The 22,136-nt window shown below is 47.4% G+C and overlaps 1 protein-coding gene across 1 annotated transcript; it reads left to right on the forward strand.

The window, feature by feature from the left end:
* Positions 1-5,866: 5,866 nt before the first annotated feature.
* On the forward strand, positions 5,867-11,289 carry LOC139370004 (RNA demethylase ALKBH5-like). Its single transcript, XM_071109283.1, has 7 exons — positions 5,867-6,679; positions 7,445-7,615; positions 8,326-8,467; positions 8,998-9,214; positions 9,290-9,370; positions 9,557-9,679; positions 10,865-11,289. The coding sequence occupies exons 1-7, from the start codon at positions 6,464-6,466 to the stop codon at positions 11,010-11,012; spliced, it is 1,098 nt and encodes a 365-aa protein (XP_070965384.1). The 5' UTR covers positions 5,867-6,463; the 3' UTR covers positions 11,013-11,289.
* Positions 11,290-22,136: the final 10,847 nt, after the last annotated feature.

A 22,136-nucleotide genomic window follows, 5' to 3' on the forward strand; every position in this document is an offset into this window, starting at 1 on the left:
TTAGTTTGTCAGACTGTTTACATCATGTGGATGTTGTTTAGTTTGTCAGACTGTTTACATCATGTGGATGTTGTTTAGTTTGTCAGACTGTTTACATCATGTGGATGTTGTTTAGTTTGTCAGACTGTTTACATCATGTGGATGTTGTTTAGTTTGTCAGACTGTTTGTATCATGTGGATGTTGTTTAGTTTGTCAGACTGTTTACATCATGTGGATGTTGTTTAGTTTGTCAGACTGTTTACATCACGAGGATGTTGTTTAGTTTGTCAGACTGTTTACATCATGTGGATGTTGTTTAGTTTGTCAGACTGTTTACATCATGTGGATGTTGTTTAGTTTGTCAGACTGTTTACATCATGTGGATGTTGTTTAGTTTGTCAGACTGTTTACATCATGTGGATGTTGTTTAGTTTGTCAGACTGTTTACTGGGCCATGTTTACATCATGTGGATGTTGTTTAGTTTGTCAGACTGTTTGTATCATGTGGATGTTGTTTAGTTTGTCAGACTGTTTACATCATGTGGATGTTGTTTAGTTTGTCAGACTGTTTACTGGGCCATGTTTACATCATGTGGATGTTGTTTAGTTTGTCAGACTGTTTACATCATGTGGATGTTGTTTAGTTTGTCAGACTGTTTACTGGGCCATGTTTACATCATGTGGATGTTGTTTAGTTTGTCAGACTGTTTACATCATGTGGATGTTGTTTAGTTTGTCAGACTGTTTACATCATGTGGATGTTGTTTAGTTTGTCAGACTGTTTACATCATGTGGATGTTGTTTAGTTTGTCAGACTGTTTACATCATGTGGATGTTGTTTAGTTTGTCAGACTGTTTACATCATGTGGATGTTGTTTAGTTTGTCAGACTGTTTACTGGACCATGTTTGTATCATGTGGATGTTGTTTAGTTTGTTAATGAATACACTTGAATAAAAATGCTGTACATCTTTCAGGATTTTTTATTTTTATTTAACCTTTATTTAACCTTTATTTAACCTTTATTTAACCTTTATTTAACCTTTATTTAACTAGGCAAGTTAAGAACAAATTCTTATTTTCAATGACAGCCTAGTGGGTTAACTGCCTGTTCAGGGGTAGAACGACAGATTTGTACCTTGTCAGTCCGGGGTTTGAACTTGCAACCTTCCGGTTACTAGTCCAACGCTCTAACAACTAGGCTACCCTGCCGCCCCGATAAAAAAAACTTCTGCTAAATTACTGTATTGTAAAGGGCCAATATCCCCACTAAATTACTGTGTTGTAAAGGGACAATATCACCACTAAATTACTGTGTTGTAAAGGGACAATATCAGCACTAAATGACTGTGTTGTAAAGGGACAATATCACCACTAAATTACTGTATTGTAAAGGGACAATATCAGCACTAAAATACTGTGTTGTAAAGGGACAATATCACCACTAAATTACTGTATTGTAAAGGGACAATATCAGCACTAAATTACTGTGTTGTAAAGGGACAATATCACCACTAAATTACTGTATTGTAAAGGGACAATATCACCACTAAATTACTGTGTTGTAAAGGGACAATATCACCACTAAATTACTGTATTGTAAAGGGACAATATCACCACTAAAATACTGTGTTGTAAAGGGACAGTATCACCACTAAATCCCTATAGAAGACAGTAGTCAATAATATCGCCACTAAATTACTGTGTTGTAAAGGGACAATATCAGCACTAAATTACTGTGTTGTAAAGGGACAATATCAGCACTAAATTACTGTATTGTAAAGGGAAAATATCACCACTAAATTACTGTGTTGTAAAGGGACAATATCCCCACTAAATTACTGTGTTGTAAAGGGACAATATCACCACTAAATTACTGTGTTGTAAAGGGACCAGAGCATGGTAAAGGGACCAGAGGGACCAGAGCATGGTAAAGGGGCCAGAGCATGGTAAAGGGGCCAGAGCATGGTAAAGGGACCAGAGGGACCAGAGCATGGTAAAGGGGCCAGAGGGACCAGAGCATGGTAAAGGGACCAGAGGGACCAGAGCATGGTAAAGGGACCAGAGCACGTTAAAGGGACCAGAGCATGGTAAAGGGACCAGAGGGACCAGAGGGACCAGAGCATGGTAAAGGGACCAGAGCATGGTAAAGGGACCAGAGCATGGTAAAGGGACCAGAGGGACCAGAGGGACCAGAGCATGGTAAAGGGACCAGAGCATGGTAAAGGGACCAGAGGGACCAGAGCATGGTAAAGGGGCCAGAGCATGGTAAAGGGACCAGAGCATGGTAAAGGGACCAGAGCACGTTAAAGGGACCAGAGCATGGTAAAGGGGCCAGAGGGACCAGAGCATGGTAAAGGGGCCAGAGGGACCAGAGCATGGTAAAGGGACCAGAGCATGGTAAAGGGACCAGAGCATGGTAAAGGGACCAGAGCATGGTAAAGGGACCAGAGGGACCAGAGCATGGTAAAGGGACCAGAGCATGGTAAAGGGACCAGAGCATGGTAAAGGGACCAGAGGGACCAGAGCATGGTAAAGGGACCAGAGCATGGTAAAGGGACCAGAGGGACCAGAGCATGGTAAAGGGGCCAGAGCATGGTAAAGGGGCCAGAGCATGGTAAAGGGACCAGAGCATGGTAAAGGGCCCAGAGCATGGTAAAGGGGCCAGAGCATGGTAAAGGGACCAGAGGGACCAGAGCATGGTAAAGGGGCCAGAGCATGGTAAAGGGACCAGAGCATGGTAAAGGGGCCAGAGCATGGTAAATCACCATGAGAGGCCAGAGCATGGTAAAGGGACCAGAGCATGATAAATCACCATGAGAGGCCAGAGCATGGTAAAGGGACTAGAGCATGATAAATCACCATGAGAGGCCAGAGCATGGTAAAGGGACTAGAGCATGATAAATCACCATGAGAGGCCAGAGCATGGTAAAGGGACTAGAGCATGATAAATCACCATGAGAGGCCAGAGCATGGTAAAGGGACTAGAGCATGATAAATCACCATGAGAGGCCAGAGCATGGTAAAGGGACTAGAGCATGATAAATCACCATGAGAGGCCAGAGCATGGTAAAGGGAACAGAGCATGATAAATCACCATGAGGGATGATTGTTTGATTCACCATGATTGTTATATAATAGGTGAATGGATGAGTTTACCTGTTATAGAGTGTGAATTTCTTAATAGGTGAATGGATGAGTTTACCTGTTAGAGAGATAGTCAACTTGTTAATAGATAAATGGATGAGTTTACCTGTTAGACAGAGTCAACTTGTTAATAGGTGAATGGATGAGTTTACCTGTTAGAGAGATAGTCAACTTGTTAATAGGTAAATGGATGAGTCTACCTGTTAGACAGAGTCAACTTGTTAATAGATGAATGGATGAGTTTACCTGTTATTGAGAGAGTCAACTTGTTAATAGATGAATGGATGAGTTTTACTCCTCTCCTCAATGGGTATCTGAAGGTGGATAATGTTGTGTGTGTTAACTGTAGAGGGGGTGATGTTGCTGGGTATCAGAAGGTGGATAATGTTGTGTAATTTAACTGTAGAGGGGAGTGATGTTGCTGGGTATCTGAAGGTGGATAATGTTGTGTGTGTTAACTGTAGAGGGGGTGATGTTGCTGGGTATCTGAAGGTGGATAATGTTGTGTGTGTGTAACGGATGTGAAACGGCTAGCTTAGTTAGCGTGGGCGCTAAATAGCGTTTCAATCAGTGACGTCACTTGCTCTGAGACCTTGAAGTAGTAGTTCCCCTTGCTCTGCAAGGGCCGCGGCTTTTGTGGAGCGATGGGTAACGACGCTTCGTAGGCGTCAGTTGTTGATGTGTGCAGAAGGTCCCTGGTTCGCGCCCGGGTATGGGCGAGGGGACGGTTTAAAAATTATACTGTTACATTGGTGCCGTGACCCGGATTACTGGTTGCTGCGGAAAAGGAGGAAGGTCAAAAGGGGGGTGAGTGTAACGGATGTGAAACGGCTAGCTTAGTTAGCGTGGGCGCTAAATAGCGTTTCAATCAGTGACGTCACTTGCTCTGAGACCTTGAAGTAGTAGTTCCCGCGGCTTTTGTGGAGCGATGGGTAACGACGCTTCGTAGGCGTCAGTTGTTGATGTGTGCAGAAGGTCCCTGGTTCGCGCCCGGGTATGGGCGAGGGGACGGTTTAAAAATTATACTGTTACATGTGTTAACTGTAGAGGGGGTGATGTTGCTGGGTATCTGAAGTTTGATAATGTTGTGTGTGTTAACTGTAGAGGGGGTGATGTTGCTGGGTATCAGAAGGTGGATAATGTTGTGTGTGTTAACTGTAGAGGGGGTGATGTTGCTGGGTATCTGAAGGTGGATAATGTTGTGTGTGTTAACTGTAGAGGGGAGTGATGTTGCTGGGTATCTGAAGGTGGATAATGTTGTGTGTGTTAACTGTAGAGGGGGTGATGTTGCTGGGTATCTGAAGGTGGATAATGTTGTGTGTGTTAACTGTGGAGGGGGTGATGTTGCTGGGTATCAGAAGGTGGATAATGTTGTGTGTGTTAACTGAAGAGAGGGTGATGTTGCTGGGTATCAGAAGGTGGATAATGTTGTGTGTGTTAACTGTGGAGGGGGTGATGTTGCTGGGTATCTGAAGGTGGATAATGTTGTGTAAGTTAACTGTAGAGGGGAGTGATGTTGCTGGGTATCTGAAGGTGGATAATGTTGTGTGTGTTAACTGTAGAGGGGGTGATGTTGCTGGGTATCTGAAGGTGGATAATGTTGTGTGTGTTAACTGTGGAGGGGGTGATGTTGCTGGGGATCAGAAAGTCTCCGGTGTGAGAGAGGCAGGTTAAAATGGCCAGAGTCAGAGTCAGGGTCATGCAGAAGGTGTTGTATGCTGAGGCAGTGAAGAAAGTCGAGGGGGATCCTAAGAGGATCCCTGTGAGTAGTAGAATTTGTTCCAGCGCATTAGGGATCAGCCAACGCTTGATTTATACTTCAGTAAAGGTTGGCTTCTTAGCATTCATAACAATGGATATAAAACTGTAACACATAAACTACTGCAGCATAAATACTGGAGGCTGAGACAGATCTTAGCATTCATAACAATGGTTATAACACTGTACCACATAAACTACTGCAGCATAAATACTGGAGGCTGAGACAGATCTTAGCATTCATAACAATGGTTATAACACTGTACCACATAAACTACTGCAGCATAAATACTGGAGGCTGAGACAGATCTTAGCATTCATAACAATGGTTATAACACTGTACCACATAAACGGAATGTAAAAACAACAGGAAAAAATAGATGCTGTGGTGGCAACTGCAGAGATGTATTTTGGGGTATATGAAATGTTGACTTCAGAAGAGTTAGTGTGTTGAGGGGGGGGGGGGGGGTGTCCCGTCCTATCAGACCGTTGGCATGGTGAAACGAGCAGATAGGGGTCAAAGTGTGTGGGAATGGGGTAAGTGGCTTTTTAAAGATGAGTACAGACGGTGATGTCAAGGGGCTCTATTTACTTTATTTCTTAGAGGAACAAGACTAATGAAGGGGAATTGAATGTAGATCTTTTTTGCCTTCACCTCCCTTATCTCACCTCATTGGCTCACATCGTATTTAAGACTCATGTTTCTACTGTATTATTGACTGTATGTTTTGTTTTACTCCATGTGTAACTCTGTGTTGTTGTTTTGTGTCGAACTGCTTTGCTTTATTCTTGGTCAGGGTCGCAGTTGTAAATGAGAACTTGTTCTGGTTAAATAAAGGTGAAATAAAAATAGATCAACTAAACAGACCGACCACGTCGGTGAACTGCTCTCTCACTCCAGTCCGGTAGGTGGCAGTGTATTAAAAACACACCTAACAGTTGGACGCGATCCGCCAAGAAGAAAGTCCCCGAGTCTGTAGTTGGTTCAGACCCCCGGGTCAGAGGAATGAGAAATGCGTGGTGTTCATAACTAGAGGTGTTGTTTTGTTTTTTTAACGAGTTTTACTTATATAATAACGATTTAAAAATAAAATAAAAAGCTTCCGTTAAAAATCATATGGACAAGACAACACCGTAAGAACATCATTATTTTTTTTTGTTTTTACCGATTTTGCCTCGTCACTTGAAATGCCGTTTTTGTACTTCCGACACTGTTGCTGAGCGGGTTGCTAACCAGTTAGCCATGCTAACTATCTAGCCTGTATTCACATGAAAATAGTCAAATAACAGGACAGGAATAACGCAACGACTAAACTAATAGACGCAGGTGAATTCCGTGTCATTTAACTCGTAAAAATAGTATACATTTACTACTTGAATCGTCGACTTTTGTTGGTTGGAAAACAACCCGTTTTAAGTGAGCTAAGTTGTTAGCCACATCACAACATAACTACCGTGAGGACGGTCACCGGGAGCCTCCCGGTCCCCGCGTCTACAGACGGACAATTATGGAAGTTAAATAACTATAATATAACCAACTCCTACATTTCATATTGTTCATTTATATATAAAATAAAACATGTCAGCCAGTGGTTTCTCCGACCTGCGGGAAAAGCTGAAGTCCATGACTCCTCACCGGGACAATTACAAAAACAAAGTTACCGATAAGGACGACAGCTACAAAAATAGGAAAGTTAAAGTTACCGACGGAGGTAGTAGTAACGGGAACGGCCGGAAGCGGAAGCACCGAGATTCCTCCGAGGATGAGGTCGAGCCTGTGGAGTCCCGTGAGCAGGTATGATGACCCTGGACCTGCTGTTGACACTGAACTTCTCTGAGATGAATCCAATTCAAAGTATGAATCAATATTTCTGTCTTTCCCCCCCACTTTCTTTCTCTCTCTCTCTCCCTCCATCTCTCCTTCCTTCCATCCATCTCTCTCCCTCCATCTCTCCTTCCATCTCTCTCCCTCCATCTCTCCCTCCCTCCATCTCTCCCTCCCTCCATCTCTCCCTCCCTCCATCTCTCTCCCTCCATCTCTCTCTCCATCTCTCTCTCTCTCCATCTCTCTCTCCCTCATCTCTCTCTCTCCATCTCTCTCTCCCTCATCTCTCTCCCTCCATCTCTCTCTCTCCCTCCATATCTCTCTCTCCCTCCATCTCTCTCTCTCCCTCCATCTCTCTCTCCCTCCATCTCTCTCTCTCTCCCTCCATCTCCCTCCATCTCCATCTCTCTCCCTCCATCTCTCTCCCTCCATCTCTCTCCCTCCATCTCTCTCTCTCTCCCTCCATCTCTCTCTCTCTCCCTCCATCTCTCTCGCCCTCCCTCCATCTCTCTCTCTCTCCCTCCATCTCTCCCTCCATCTCCATCTCTCTCCCTCCATCTCTCTCCCTCCATCTCTCTCTCCCTCCATCTCTCTCTCCCTCCATCTCTCTCGCCCTCCCTCCATCTCTCTCTCTCCCCATCTCTCCCTCCATCTCTCTCTCTCCCCATCTCTCTCGCCCTCCCTCCATCCACCTCTCTGTCTCTCCATCTCTCTCTCCCCCCCATCTCCCTCCAGGAGGCGAGGCGTGTCCAGAGTGGCATTGTTCAGGTAGAGGTCTTCTCTAAAGAGGACTGTGATGTCATTGAGGGCAAGATAAATGAGGTGGTTGCTAACGGAGAAGCGGGGCTTTACCGGGAACACACCGTAGATCGGGCACCGCTACGGAACAAATATTTCTTTGGAGAGGTGAGGTCACGCACCTGTTGTTCCTCTCTCGGTCTCTACCCTCCCATCTTCCTCTCTGTCTCTAACACTCCTATCTTTCTCTCCTCACCTCTCTTTTGCTCTGTCTCTAAACCCCTCTCTTCCTCTCTCTGTCTCTAAACCCCTCTCTTCCTCCCTCTCTCTGTCTCTAAACCCCTCTCTTCCTCCCTCTCTGTCTCTAAACCCCTCTCTTCCTCCTTCTCTGTCTCTAAACCCCTCTCTTCCTCTCTCTGTCTCTAAACCCCTCTCTTCCTCTCTCTGTCTAAACCCCTCTCTTTCTCCCTTTTCTGTCTCTAACTTCCTCTCTCTGTCTCTAAACCCCTCTCTTCCTCCCTCTTTCTGTCTCTAACTTCCTCTCTCTGTCTAAACCCCTCTCTTCCTCTCTCTGTCTCTAACTTCATCTCTCTGTCTAAACCCCTCTCTTCCTCCCTCTTTCTGTCTCTAACTTCCTCTCTCTGTCTAAACCCCTCTCTTCCTCCCTCTCTCTGTCTCTAAACCCCTCTCTTCCTCCCTCTCTCTGTCTCTAAACCCCTCTCTTCCTCCCTCTCTCTGTCTCTAAACCCCTCTCTTCCTCCCTCTCTCTGTCTCTAAACCCCTCTCTTCCTCCCTCTCTCTGTCTCTAAACCCCTCTCTTCCTCTCTCTCTCTGTCTCTAAACCCCTCTCTTCCTCTCTCTCTCACCTCGTCTTCCAGGGCTATACATACGGGGCCCAGCTAGAGAAGAGAGGACCTGGTCAGGAGAGATTGTACCCTAAAGGAGAGGTGGACGACATCCCGACCTGGGTTCACGACCTCGTCATCACTAAACTGGTCGCCAGCGGGGTCGTACCTGAAGGTAATAACTTTTAACCTCTAACATCCTGCTCGTTACCCCAGCCCACTTCCTGTCTCAGATTTTACCTTAACGTGCTCCAGCCCACTTCCTGTCTCCGATTTGACCTTAACGTGCTCCAGCCCACTTCCTGTCTCCGATTTGACCTTAACTGTGCTCCAGCCCACTTCCTGTCTCAGATTTTACCTTAACGTGCGCCAGCCCACTTCCTGTCTCCGATTTGACCTTAACTGTGCTCCAGCCCACTTCCTGTCTCAGATTTTACCTTAACGTGCTCCAGCCCACTTCCTGTCTCCGATTTGACCTTAACGTGCTCCAGCCCACTTCCTGTCTCAGATTTGACCTTAACGTGCTCCAGCCCACTTCCTGTCTCCGATTTGACCTTAACTGTGCCCCAGCCCACTTCCTGTCTCAGATTTTACCTTAACGTGCTCCAGCCCACTTCCTGTCTCAGATTTGACCTTAACGTGCTCCAGCCCACTTCCTGTCTCCGGGAAAAGCCTGTTGTTGATGTTGTTGTTGTTGTCCTGTAGGTTTTGTGAACTCAGCGGTGATCAACGACTACCAACCAGGCGGCTGCATCGTGTCACATGTCGACCCGCTCCACATCTTCGCCCGGCCAATCGTATCCGTGTCCTTCTTCTCAGACTCGGCCCTCTGCTTCGGCTGCCGCTTCCAGTTTAAACCAATCCGAGTGTCTGAGCCCGTCCTGGAGCTTCCTGTCAGGAGAGGAAGTGTTACTGTCCTCAGGTAGGCGAGGGAGGTGGAGAGAGAGAGAGTGTGAGAGGGAGATGTGTGATGTCATAGTGTTCTCTCTCCTCTCAGTGGCTACGCGGCTGATGACATCACCCACTGTATCCGCCCCCAGGACATCAAGGAGAGACGAGCCGTCATCATCCTCAGGAAGTATGTCTGTCACCATGACAACCAAGAGTTAGCAGGTTGACTGTGGCGTCAGGCTATTGCACTAACTCTCTCTTTCTCTCTCTGTGTGTGTGTGTGTGTGTGTGTGTGTGTGTGTGTGTGTGTGTGTGTGTGTGTGTGTGTGTGTGTGTGTGTGTGTATGGTGTGGTATGGTATGGGTGTGTGCAGGACGAGACCAGATGCTCCCCGTGTAGACCAGAGCCCCTCCCCTAACCCCTCCCCCCCTGAGAGACACGCCCCTCTGAAGGCCAAACGCTCTCACCGCAGAGCTGACCCAGACGCTGCACACAGGTACTCACACACTGGGAGACACACAGGTACTCACACACTGGGAGACATACACTCACACACAGGTACTCACACACTGGTAGACATGTACTCACACACTGGTAGACACACAGGTACTCACACACTGGGAGACATACACTCACACACAGGTACTCACACACTGGTAGACATGTACTCACACACTGGTAGACATGCACTCACACACAGGTACTCACACACTGGTAGACATGCACTCACACACAGGTACTCACACACTGGTAGACACACACTCACACACAGGTACTCACACACTGGTAGACACACAGGTAGACACACACTCACACACAGGTACTCACACACTGGGAGACATACACTCACACACAAGTACTCACACACTGGTAGACATACACTCATACACAGGTACTCACACACTGGTAGACACACTCACACACAGGTACTCACACACTGGTAGACACACAGGTAGACACACACACACACAGGTACTCACACACTGGGAGACATACACTCACACACAGGTACTCACACACTGGTAGACACACAGGTAGACACACACTCACACACAGGTACTCACACACTGGGAGACATACACTCACACACAAGTACTCACACACTGGTAGACATACACTCATACACAGGTACTCACACACTGGTAGACACACTCACACACAGGTACTCACACACTGGTAGACATACACTCACACACAGGTACTCACACACTGGTAGACACACACTCACACACAGGTACTCACACACTGGTAGACATACACTCACACACAGGACCAGAGCCCCTCACCTAACTCCTCCTACCTGAGATACAGGACTAGAGCCCTCCCCGAACTCCTCCTACCTGAGATACAGGACCAGAGCCCCTCCCCTAACTCCTCCTACCTGAGATACAGGACTAGAGCCCCTCCCCTAACTCCTCCTACCTGAGATACAGGACTAGAGCCCCTCCCCTAACTCCTCCTACCTGAGATACAGGACTAGAGCCCCTCCCCTAACTCCTCCTACCTGAGATACAGGACTAGAGCCCCTCCCCTAACTCCTCCTACCTGAGACACAGGACTAGAGCCCCTCCCCTAACTCATCCTACCTGAGATACAGGACTAGAGCCCCTCCCCTAACTCCTCCTACCTGAGATACAGGACTAGAGCCCCTCCCCCCTAACTCTTCTTCTCTCTCTGTCAGACCGAGGGTTCTGGAGATGGATAAGGAGGAGAATCGTCACTCCTCCTCTTCGTCCCGCCTTCATCGCCGTAGCAACAGCTCCGAGAACTACTGGAGGCGGAGCCAAGACGGCGACGTGTCACGCAAGGTCAAGATGCGGCGTCACTGAACACCGGACTGGATGGGCTCAGAGAGAGAGAGAGAGAGAGAGAGAGAGAGAGAGAGTGTGTGTGTGTGTGAGTGAGGGCGTTGGATCGTCAGTCTGTTAAACCCCCCCCTGCATGCTCGGATGGATGGAACACGCCACGAGGCTGTCAGCCAATCAGAGACTGGCCTGAGGACAGGGGGCGGGGTTACAGTAAGACTGTGGGAAGTTCTGTTGTTGCTACGCTGCCCCCCCCCCCCCCCCCCACCCCATGTCCTAGTAAACAGTGTTTCTGTAGGAACTAACTCCTCCGTGGTTCATTGGACAGAGACCCTATGGGGGAGATGAATGGTGTTTCTGTAGGAACTAACTCCTCCGTGGTTCATTGGACAGAGACCCTATGGGGGAGATGAATGGTGTTTCTGTAGGAACTAACTCCTCCGTGGTTCATTGGACAGAGACCCTATGGGGGAGATGAATGGTGTTTCTGTAGGAACTAACTCCTCCGTGGTTCATTGGACAGAGACCCTATGGGGGAGATGAATGGTGTTTCTGTAGGAACTAACTCCTCCGTGGTTCATTGGACAGAGACCCTATGGGGGAGATGAATGGTGTTTCTGTAGGAACTAACTCCTCCGTGGTTCATTGGACAGAGACCCTATGGGGGAGATGAATGGTGTTTCTGTAGGAACTAACTCCTCCGTGGTTCATTGGACAGAGACCCTATGGGGGAGATGAATGGTGTTTCTGTAGGAACTAACTCCTCCGTGGTTCAGTGGACAGAGACCCTATGGGGGAGATGAATGGTGTTTCTGTAGGAACTAACTCCTCCGTGGTTCAGTGGACAGAGACCCTATGGGGGAGATGAATGGTGTTTCTGTAGGAACTAACTCCTCCGTGGTTCAGTGGACAGAGACCCTATGGGGGAGATGAATGGTGTTTCTGTAGGAACTAACTCCTCCGTGGTTCATTGGACAGAGACCCTATGGGGGAGATGAATGGTGTTTCTGTAGGAACTAACTCCTCCGTGGTTCATTGGACAGAGACCCTATGGGGGAGATGAATGGTGTTTCTGTAGGAACTAACTCCTCTGTGGTTCATTGGACAGAGACCCTATGGGGGAGATGAATGGTGTTTCTGTAGGAACTAACTCCTCCGTGGTTCATTGGACAGAGACCCTATGGGGGAGATGAATGGTGTTTCTGTTGGAACTAACTCCTCCGTGGTTCATTGGACAGAGACCCTATGGGGGAGATGAATGGTGTTTCTGTAGGAACTAACTCCTCCGTGGTTCATTGGACAGAGACCCTATGGGGGAGATGAATGGTGTTTCTGTAGGAACTAACTCCTCCGTGGTTCATTGGACAGAGACCCTATGGGGGAGATGAATGGTGTTTCTGTAGGAACTAACTCCTCCGTGGTTCATTGGACAGAGACCCTATGGGGGAGATGAATGGTGTTTCTGTAGGAACTAACTCCTCCGTGGTTCATTGGACAGAGACGCTATGGGGGAGATGAATGGTGTTTCTGTAGGAACTAACTCCTCCGTGGTTCAGTGGACAGAGACCCTATGGGGGAGATGAATGGTGTTTCTGTAGGAACTAACTCCTCCGTGGTTCAGTGGACAGAGACCCTATGGGGGAGATGAATGGTGTTTCTGTAGGAACTAACTCCTCCGTGGTTCATTGGACAGAGACCCTATGGGGGAGATGAATGGTGTTTCTGTAGGAACTAACTCCTCCGTGGTTCAGTGGACAGAGACCCTATGGGGGAGATGAATGGTGTTTCTGTAGGAACTAACTCCTCCGTGGTTCAGTGGACAGAGACCCTATGGGGGAGATGAATGGTGTTTCTGTAGGAACTAACTCCTCCGTGGTTCATTGGACAGAGACCCTATGGGGGAGATGAATGGTGTTTCTGTAGGAACTAACTCCTCCGTGGTTCATTGGACAGAGACCCTATGGGGGAGATGAATGGTGTTTCTGTAGGAACTAACTCCTCCGTGGTTCATTGGACAGAGACCCTATGGGGGAGATGAATGGTGTTTCTGTAGGAACTAACTCCTCCGTGGTTCATTGGACAGAGACCCTATGGGGGAGACGAATGGTGTTTCTGTAGGAACTAACTCCTCCGTGGTTCATTGGACAGAGACCCTATGGGGGAGATGAATGGTGTTTCTGTAGGAACTAACTCCTCCGTGGTTCATTGGACAGAGACCCTATGGGCGAGATGAATGGTGTTTCTGTAGGAACTAACTCCTCCGTGGTTCAGTGGACAGAGACCCTATGGGGGAGATGAATGGTGTTTCTGTAGGAACTAACTCCTCCGTGGTTCATTGGACAGAGACCCTATGGGGGAGATGAATGGTGTTTCTGTAGGAACTAACTCCTCCGTGGTTCATTGGACAGAGACCCTATGGGGGAGATGAATGGTGTTTCTGTAGGAACTAACTCCTCCGTGGTTCATTGGACAGAGACCCTATGGGGGAGATGAATGGTGTTTCTGTAGGAACTAACTCCTCCGTGGTTCATTGGACAGAGACCCTATGGGGGAGATGAATGGTGTTTCTGTAGGAACTAACTCCTCCGTGGTTCATTGGACAGAGACCCTATGGGGGAGATGAATGGTGTTTCTGTAGGAACTAACTCCTCCGTGGTTCATTGGACAGAGACCCTATGGGGGAGATGAATGGTGTTTCTGTAGGAACTAACTCCTCCGTGGTTCATTGGACAGAGACCCTATGGGGGAGATGAATGGTGTTTCTGTAGGAACTAACTCCTCCGTGGTTCATTGGACAGAGACCCTATGGGGGAGATGAATGGTGTTTCTGTAGGAACTAACTCCTCCGTGGTTCATTGGACAGAGACCCTATGGGGGAGATGAATGGTGTTTCTGTAGGAACTAACTCCTCCGTGGTTCATTGGACAGAGACCCTATGGGGGAGATGAATGGTGTTTCTGTAGGAACTAACTCCTCCGTGGTTCATTGGACAGAGACCCTATGGGGGAGATGAATGGTGTTTCTGTAGGAACTAACTCCTCCGTGGTTCATTGGACAGAGACCCTATGGGGGAGATGAATGGTGTTTCTGTAGGAACTAACTCCTCCGTGGTTCATTGGACAGAGACCCTATGGGGGAGATGAGTGGTGTTTCTGTAGGAACTAACTCCTCCGTGGTTCAGTGGACAGAGACCCTATGGGGGAGATGAATGGTGTTTCTGTAGGAACTAACTCCTCCGTGGTTCAGTGGACAGAGACCCTATGGGGGAGATGAATGGTGTTTCTGTAGGAACTAACTCCTCCGTGGTTCAGTGGACAGAGACCCTATGGGGGAGATGAATGGTGTTTCTGTAGGAACTAACTCCTCCGTGGTTCATTGGACAGAGACCCTATGGGGGAGATGAATGGTGTTTCTGTAGGAACTAACTCCTCCGTGGTTCAGTGGACAGAGACCCTATGGGGGAGATGAATGGTGTTTCTGTAGGAACTAACTCCTCCGTGGTTCAGTGGACAGAGACCCTATGGGGGAGATGAATGGTGTTTCTGTAGGAACTAACTCCTCCGTGGTTCATTGGACAGAGACCCTATGGGGGAGATGAATGGTGTTTCTGTAGGAACTAACTCCTCCGTGGTTCATTGGACAGAGACCCTATGGGGGAGATGAATGGTGTTTCTGTAGGAACTAACTCCTCCGTGGTTCATTGGACAGAGACCCTATGGGGGAGATGAATGGTGTTTCTGTAGGAACTAACTCCTCCGTGGTTCAGTGGACAGAGACCCTATGGGGGAGATGAATGGTGTTTCTGTAGGAACTAACTCCTCCGTGGTTCATTGGACAGAGACCCTATGGGGGAGATGAATGGTGTTTCTGTAGGAACTAACTCCTCCGTGGTTCATTGGACAGAGACCCTATGGGGGAGATGAATGGTGTTTCTGTAGGAACTAACTCCTCCGTGGTTCATTGGACAGAGACCCTATGGGGGAGATGAATGGTGTTTCTGTAGGAACTAACTCCTCCGTGGTTCATTGGACAGAGACCCTATGGGGGAGATGAATGGTGTTTCTGTAGGAACTAACTCCTCCGTGGTTCAGTGGACAGAGACCCTATGATGTTAACAGACTGATATTATCAGAGAACCACAACGTGAAGACTTCATCATTAAGGTGATGTTAACTGACTGATATTATCAGAATGTCTGAACGAACCAGTAGGAATGGCTGAACGAACCAGTAGGAATGGCTGAACAAACCAGTAGGAATGGCTGAACGAACCAGTAGGAATGGCTGAACGAACCAGTAGGAATGTCTGAACGAACCAGTAGGAATGGCTGAACGAACCAGTAGGAATGTCTGAACGAACCAGTAGGAATGGCTGAACGAACCAGTAGGAATGGCTGAACGAACCAGTAGGAATGGCTGAACGAACCAGTAGGAATGGCTGAACGAACCAGTAGGAATGGCTGAACGAACCAGAGGAAAGTCAGATCTTTCCCCATAGGGTTTGTCCGTTAGTATCTGTTCCCGGATCAGTGATCTACCCTGTCACCCTGAACCATTATAGGGAGGTAGTATCTGTTCCTGGATCAGTGATCTACGCTGTCACCCTGAACCATTATAGGGAGGTAGTATCTGTTCCTGGATCAGGGTTTTCCATAGCTCTGGTCCTGGGCGTTCCTCTGCTAACCGCCTGTATCCATGTACCCTGATAATCATAGACAGAGTAGGGGGGGGGGGCCCTCCGTCTGCCTGGGGGGGGGACACCTACAGTAGTAACGCCTTGGACCAGAGCTACATCTTCCTCTAGTTTCTCTAAGCCCCTCCCCCCCCGTCCTGCATGTTACGTTGTTTACTACAGGACCTGTTGTTACAGTCACCTCTTCTACATCTTTACCTGGACTTTCCCCATTGGTTGATCGTTAGTTATTTTATTGTTAGTTTGGCTGTTGGACAGGCAAGGGTAGGGGGCGGGGGGAGAGGGTAGGGGGCGGACAGGCGAGGGTAGGGGGCGGGGGGCTCGTTCTCTTGTGGACAGATGCACCTAACATAAATGGCATAAGTAGCTGTCTGTCCACAGACTGTTGGATTCGCGAGGAGCTGTTATTTCCCCTGCGCTGATCAATTAGACAAATCACCAATTCTCAGGTGCTGATTTGGCCCGTAGACTTAATGAAACGTCAGAGGGGTGGAGAGGAGTCACGGCAGTACGTTTTTCAAACCCCCTCCTCCCTCCAGCACTTTAATTTGAGCATCTGACATCATTAAACACACAGGATTTAACTAAAGGGTGTAACCGTGGTTACAGCTAAACACCTGACCAGGGGCCACGTTCAGTCGCCGAACGTTGTGAAACGTGAGCAGCTAGAAATGTCACGGATAGAGCCGACCACGGTTCCTTATCCTACGTCTGTCAGAGAGTTCGTGTTTCTTCTACATAGCATATTTCTACCTGAACGTTTTTCCACACCTTACGTCCCGCTGTAACCGTGGTAACCGTGTCAACACCCCCTTCACCGGTCCGACCGGCCAGTCAAACGTTCTGTTGCATATTCTAGAAAACATATATCTATGCTATATCCCTTTTTATTGTTCAGCTCAAACGGCATCCTGTTCCCTAGGTAACACTACTACTGGCCAGAGGGTCAGCCACCATCCTGTTCCCTAGGTAACACTACTACTGGCCAGAGGGTCAGCCACCATCCTGTTCCCTAGGTAACACTACTACTGGCCAGAGGGTCAGCCACCATCCTGTTCCCTAGGTAACACTACTACTGGCCAGAGGGTCAGCCACCATCCTGTTCCCTAGGTAACACTACTACTGGCCAGAGGGTCAGCCACCTCATCAGAACCTAATATCTAACAAATGACACAACAAACACCTGATTAACACCTAAAACATAGTGGCTGAAGTAGTGCACTATAATAGGGAATAGGGAGCCGTTCGGGAGTGGGCTGACCTCTTAGTTTGTGTCTGTTCAGATGCCATGAGGATGATGATGATGACATGTATGTAACCATTGTTTGTAATAAGATGTACAGTTTAAAGACATTTATGAACAGAGCTGACTGACTGGCTGGTTTACTGCCTGGTACACAGAGGAACCGTGGACTGTATAACGTGTCCTATTGGTACACTGTTCCCTGTGCTGTGCTCTTTGCTAGACCAGGGGGGGGGGGGGGGGTAGCACAATGGGTCCTGGTCAAACCTAGTTCACTACAGGAAGCCATTTGGGATGCAGGTGAGTGTGGGGGGGGGGTTTGTTCAGTGAAGCCCTGTTGTAAACCTGCTGTTAGACCAGGGGGGGTTTGTTCAGGGAAGCCCTGTTGTAAACCTGCTGTTAGACCAGGGGGGGTTTGTTCAGGGAAGCCCTGTTGTAAACCTGCTGTTAGACCAGGGGGGGTTTGTTCAGGGAAGCCCTGTTGTAAACCTGCTGTTAGACCAGGGGGGGTTTGTTCAGGGAAGCCCTGTTGTAAACCTGCTGTTAGACCAGGGGGGGTTTGTTCAGGGAAGCCCTGTTGTAAACCTGCTGTTATACCAGGGGGGGTTTGTTCAGTGAAGCCCTGTTGTAAACCTGCTGTTCGACCAGGGGGGGTTTGTTCAGTGAAGCCCTGTTGTAAACCTGCTGTTAGACCAGTTGGGGTTTGTTCAGGGAAGCCCTGTTGTAAACCTGCTGTTAGACCAGGGGGGGGTTTGTTCAGGGAAGCCCTGTTGTAAACCTGCTGTTAGACCAGGGGGGGTTTGTTCAGGGAAGCCCTGTTGTAAACCTGCTGTTAGACCAGGGGGGGTTTGTTCAGGGAAGCCCTGTTGTAAACCTGCTGTTCGACTGACAGGGTTCATGTATAAAGAACTGTGGACTGATACATAATAGTAATGATCTGTTTAGGTTTTAGTTTAAACTGTAAAAAAAGAACTGTTCCACAAAAATGCTTCCGTTTTAAAATAATATCTTCCTAAACTGTTTCTCTTCTTATTGGACTGAGTGGTTGTAAAGTTCTACTCCTCCTGGGAGAGGTGGACAGGACCAGAGGGACAGGACCAGAGGGACAGGACCAGAGTAGGACAGGACCAGAGTTAGTGGTTGTAAAGTTCTACTCCTGGGAGAGTGGGACAGGACCAGAGTGGGACAGGACCAGAGGGACAGGACCAGAGTTAGTGGTTGTAAAGTTCTACTCCTCCTGGGAGAGGTGGACAGGACCAGAGGGACAGGACCAGAGTTAGTGGTTGTAAAGTTCTACTCCTGGGAGAGGTGGACAGGACCAGAGTGGGACAGGACCAGAGTTAGTGGTTGTAAAGTTCTACTCCTCCTGGGAGAGGTGGACAGGACCAGAGGGACAGGACCAGAGTTAGTGGTTGTAAAGTTCTACTCCTGGGAGAGGTGGACAGGACCAGAGGGACAGGACCAGAGTTAGTGGTTGTAAAGTTCTACTCCTGGGAGAGGTGGACAGGACCAGAGGGACAGGACCAGAGTTAGTGGTTGTAAAGTTCTACTCCTCCTGGGAGAGGTGGACAGGACCAGAGTGGGACAGGACCAGAGTTAGTGGTTGTAAAGTTCTACTCCTGGGAGAATTGGACAGGCTCAATGGGACAGGTCTAGGTCCAGAGTGACAGGCTCAACTGGACAGGTCTAGGTCCAGAGAGTGACAGGCCCCGAGAGTGACAGGTCTAGGTCCAGAGTGACAGGCTCAATGGGACAAGTCTAGGTCCAGAGAGTGACAGGCCCCGGGAGTGACAGGCCCAGAGAGTGACATGCCCAGAGTGACAGGCTCAACGGGACAGGTCTAGGTTCAGAGTGACAGGCCCAGAGAGTGACAGGCCCAGAGAGTGACAGGCCCAGAGAGTGACATGCCCAGAGTGACAGGCTCAACGGGACAGGTCTAGGTTCAGAGTGACAGGCCCAGAGAGTGACAGGCCCAGAGAGTGACAGGCCCCGAGAGTGACAGGCACAGGTGTGCAGGACAAAAAGGGTCAACTCCGCTCCATTATTCATTTGTCAGATGGCTCAGTCATCACAAAACACACTAATATTGACAATAATGATTTACTGATCTACTGTGTACTCTGGTGCCACAAAGAGGACTTGGACCCTTAAATGCACATGGAGAGCGAACATGAATGACATGCATGTCAATCTCTCCTGGCTCAAAGTAGAGTAGAGGTTGACTTCATCGCTACTTGTTTTGGTAAGAGATATGCTGACATGCTGAATGCACCGAGCTCTCTGTTTAAGACACAAGACATGCCATGCCACCAGAGGTCTGTTTTAAATTACTGGCACACAGCTCAGACACCCATACATACCCCACAAGACATGCCACCAGAGGTCTGTTTAAATTACTGGCACACAGCTCAGACACCCATACATACCCCACAAGACATGCCACCAGAGGTCTGTTTAAATTACTGGCACACAGCTCAGACACCCATACATACCCCACAAGACATGCCACCAGAGGTCTGTTTGAACTACTGGCACACAGCTCAGACACCCATACATACCCCACAAGACATGCCACCAGAGGTCTGTTTGAACTACTGGCACACAGCTCAGACACCCATACATACCCCACAAGACATGCCACCAGAGGTCTCTTCACAGTCACCAAGTCCAGAACAGACTATGGGAGGCACACAGTGCTACACAGAGCCATGACTACATGGAACTCTATTCCACAGTACTACATAGAGCCAGGACTACATGGAACTCTATTCCACAGTACTACATAGAGCCATGACTACATGGAACTCTATTCCACAGTACTACATAGAGCCAGGACTACATGGAACTCTATTCCACAGTACTACATAGAGCCATGACTACATGGAACTCTATTCCACAGTACTACATAGAGCCAGGACTACATGGAACTCTATTCCACAGTACTACATAGAGCCAGGACTACATGGAACTCTAATCCACAGTACTACATAGAGCCATGACTACATGGAACTCTATTCCACAGTACTACATAGAGCCATGACTACATGGAACTCTATTCCACAGTACTACATAGAGCCATGACTACATGGAACTCTATTCCACAGTACTGCATAGAGCCATGACTACATGGAACTCTATTCCACAGTACCACATAGAGCCATGACTACATGGAACTCTATTCCACAGTACTGCATAGAGCCATGACTACATGGAATTCTATTCCACATCAGGTAATAACAGGGACTGAAGAAAAAACAGGCAGACACATGACAACACACACGTTCACGTGGATTTTGTGTTGTAGATATGTGGTAGTAGAGTAGTGGCTTGACACTCAATGTGTTGTGAAATGTATTGGAATGGTTTACTTTTTTTATATATAACTGCCTTCACTTTACTGGACCCAGCTAGCTGGGGATCCATAATAAACCACAGGAAGAGTAGCTGCTTTGGCAGGAACTAATGGGGATCCATAATAAACCCCAGGAAGAGTAGCTGCTGCCTTGGCAGGAACTAATGGGGATCCATAATAAACCACAGGAAGAGTAGCTGCTTTGGCAGGAACTAATGGGGATCCATAATAAACCCCAGGAAGAGTAGCTGCTGCCTTGACAGGAACTAATGGGGATCCATAATAAACCCCAGGAAGAGTAGCTGCTGCCTTGGCAGGAACTAATGGGGATCCATAATAAACCCCAGGAAGAGTAGCTGCTGCAGGAACTAATGGGGATCCATAATAAACCCCAGGAAGAGTAGCTGCTGCCTTGGCAGGAACTAATGGGGATCCATAATAAACCCCAGGAAGAGTAGCTGCTGCAGGAACTAATGGGGATCCATAATAAACCCCAGGAAGAGTAGCTGCTGCCTTAACAGGAACTAATGGGGATCCATAATAAACCCCAGGAAGAGTAGCTGCTGCAGGAACTAATGGGGATCCATAATAAACCCCAGGAAGAGTAGCTGCTGCCTTAACAGGAACTAATGGGGATCCATAATAAACCCCAGGAAGAGTAGCTGCTGCAGGAACTAATGGGGATCCATAATAAACCCCAGGAGGAGTAGCTGCTGCAGGAACTAATGGGGATCCATAATAAACCCCAGGAAGAGTAGCTGCTGCCTTGACAGGAACTAATGGGGATCCATAATAAACCCCAGGAAGAGTAGCTGCTGCCTTGACAGGAACTAATGGGGATCCATAATAAACCCCAGGAAGAGTAGCTGCTGCCTTGGCAGGAACTAATGGGGATCCATAATAAACCCCAGGAAGAGTAGCTGCTGCCTTGGCAGGAACTAATGGGGATCCATAATAAACCCCAGGAAGAGTAGCTGCTGCCTTGACAGGAACTAATGGAGATCCATAATAAACACAACAACAACCAAAATAAGAGAAAAAACGCGGGATTATACGGTAATTAATGATCAAAACCAGGTCGAATTAATGTTCTCCGCAAATTGAAAAGGTAATAACTCTGAAATGTCCAACTTGCTAACTATTTGAACACAGGCAAACCAGTTAGTTAGTAGGTCGGAAATGTCCTAGTTCCGACTAAATTATGTTTTACACACAATATTTTTATGCGTGTTTTGGGGTAAAATATAAATAAATACAACTCCCACCCCTTCAGCTGCAAAGACCCCAAACGTCAACGTCAGAACATAACGTCTCCTGCCATTGGTCCGCCTGGTTGTCAATTATATGGACAATGTAATGGGCGTATTCCTCTGCACAGGCGTTTCTTCCGCTTGCCAGATTTAAAAAAAAATGTTTTATTAACAACAAATCAATACATAAAGCACATGAGGGCATACAAACAATGGACAATCGAGCTAGGGGGTACAATATCACATTTCAATTACACAAGGACCTTAAGGGACATGCATACTACACTTACAATTCTTTTTTGTCCCGCCTGCCAGATCTTACAACGCCTTGACAAGTATTTTACGTGTCATCTAAGAACATATATATATATATATATATATATATATATATATATATATATATAAAATATATACAAATTACATATATATAATGTTCTTAGATTTTAAAAAAAATATATATATATATATATTTTTGTATATATTCTAAGAACATTATATATATATTTTTTACATTTTAAATCTAAGAACATTATATATATATTTTTTTTTAAATATGTTTTAATATATTTTTAATTTTTAATCTAAGAACATTATATGCCATCCGATGACGT

The sequence above is a fragment of the Oncorhynchus clarkii genome, chromosome 17 (genome assembly GCF_045791955.1).
Source record: "Oncorhynchus clarkii lewisi isolate Uvic-CL-2024 chromosome 17, UVic_Ocla_1.0, whole genome shotgun sequence".
NCBI classification, from domain to species: Eukaryota; Metazoa; Chordata; class Actinopteri; order Salmoniformes; family Salmonidae; genus Oncorhynchus; species Oncorhynchus clarkii.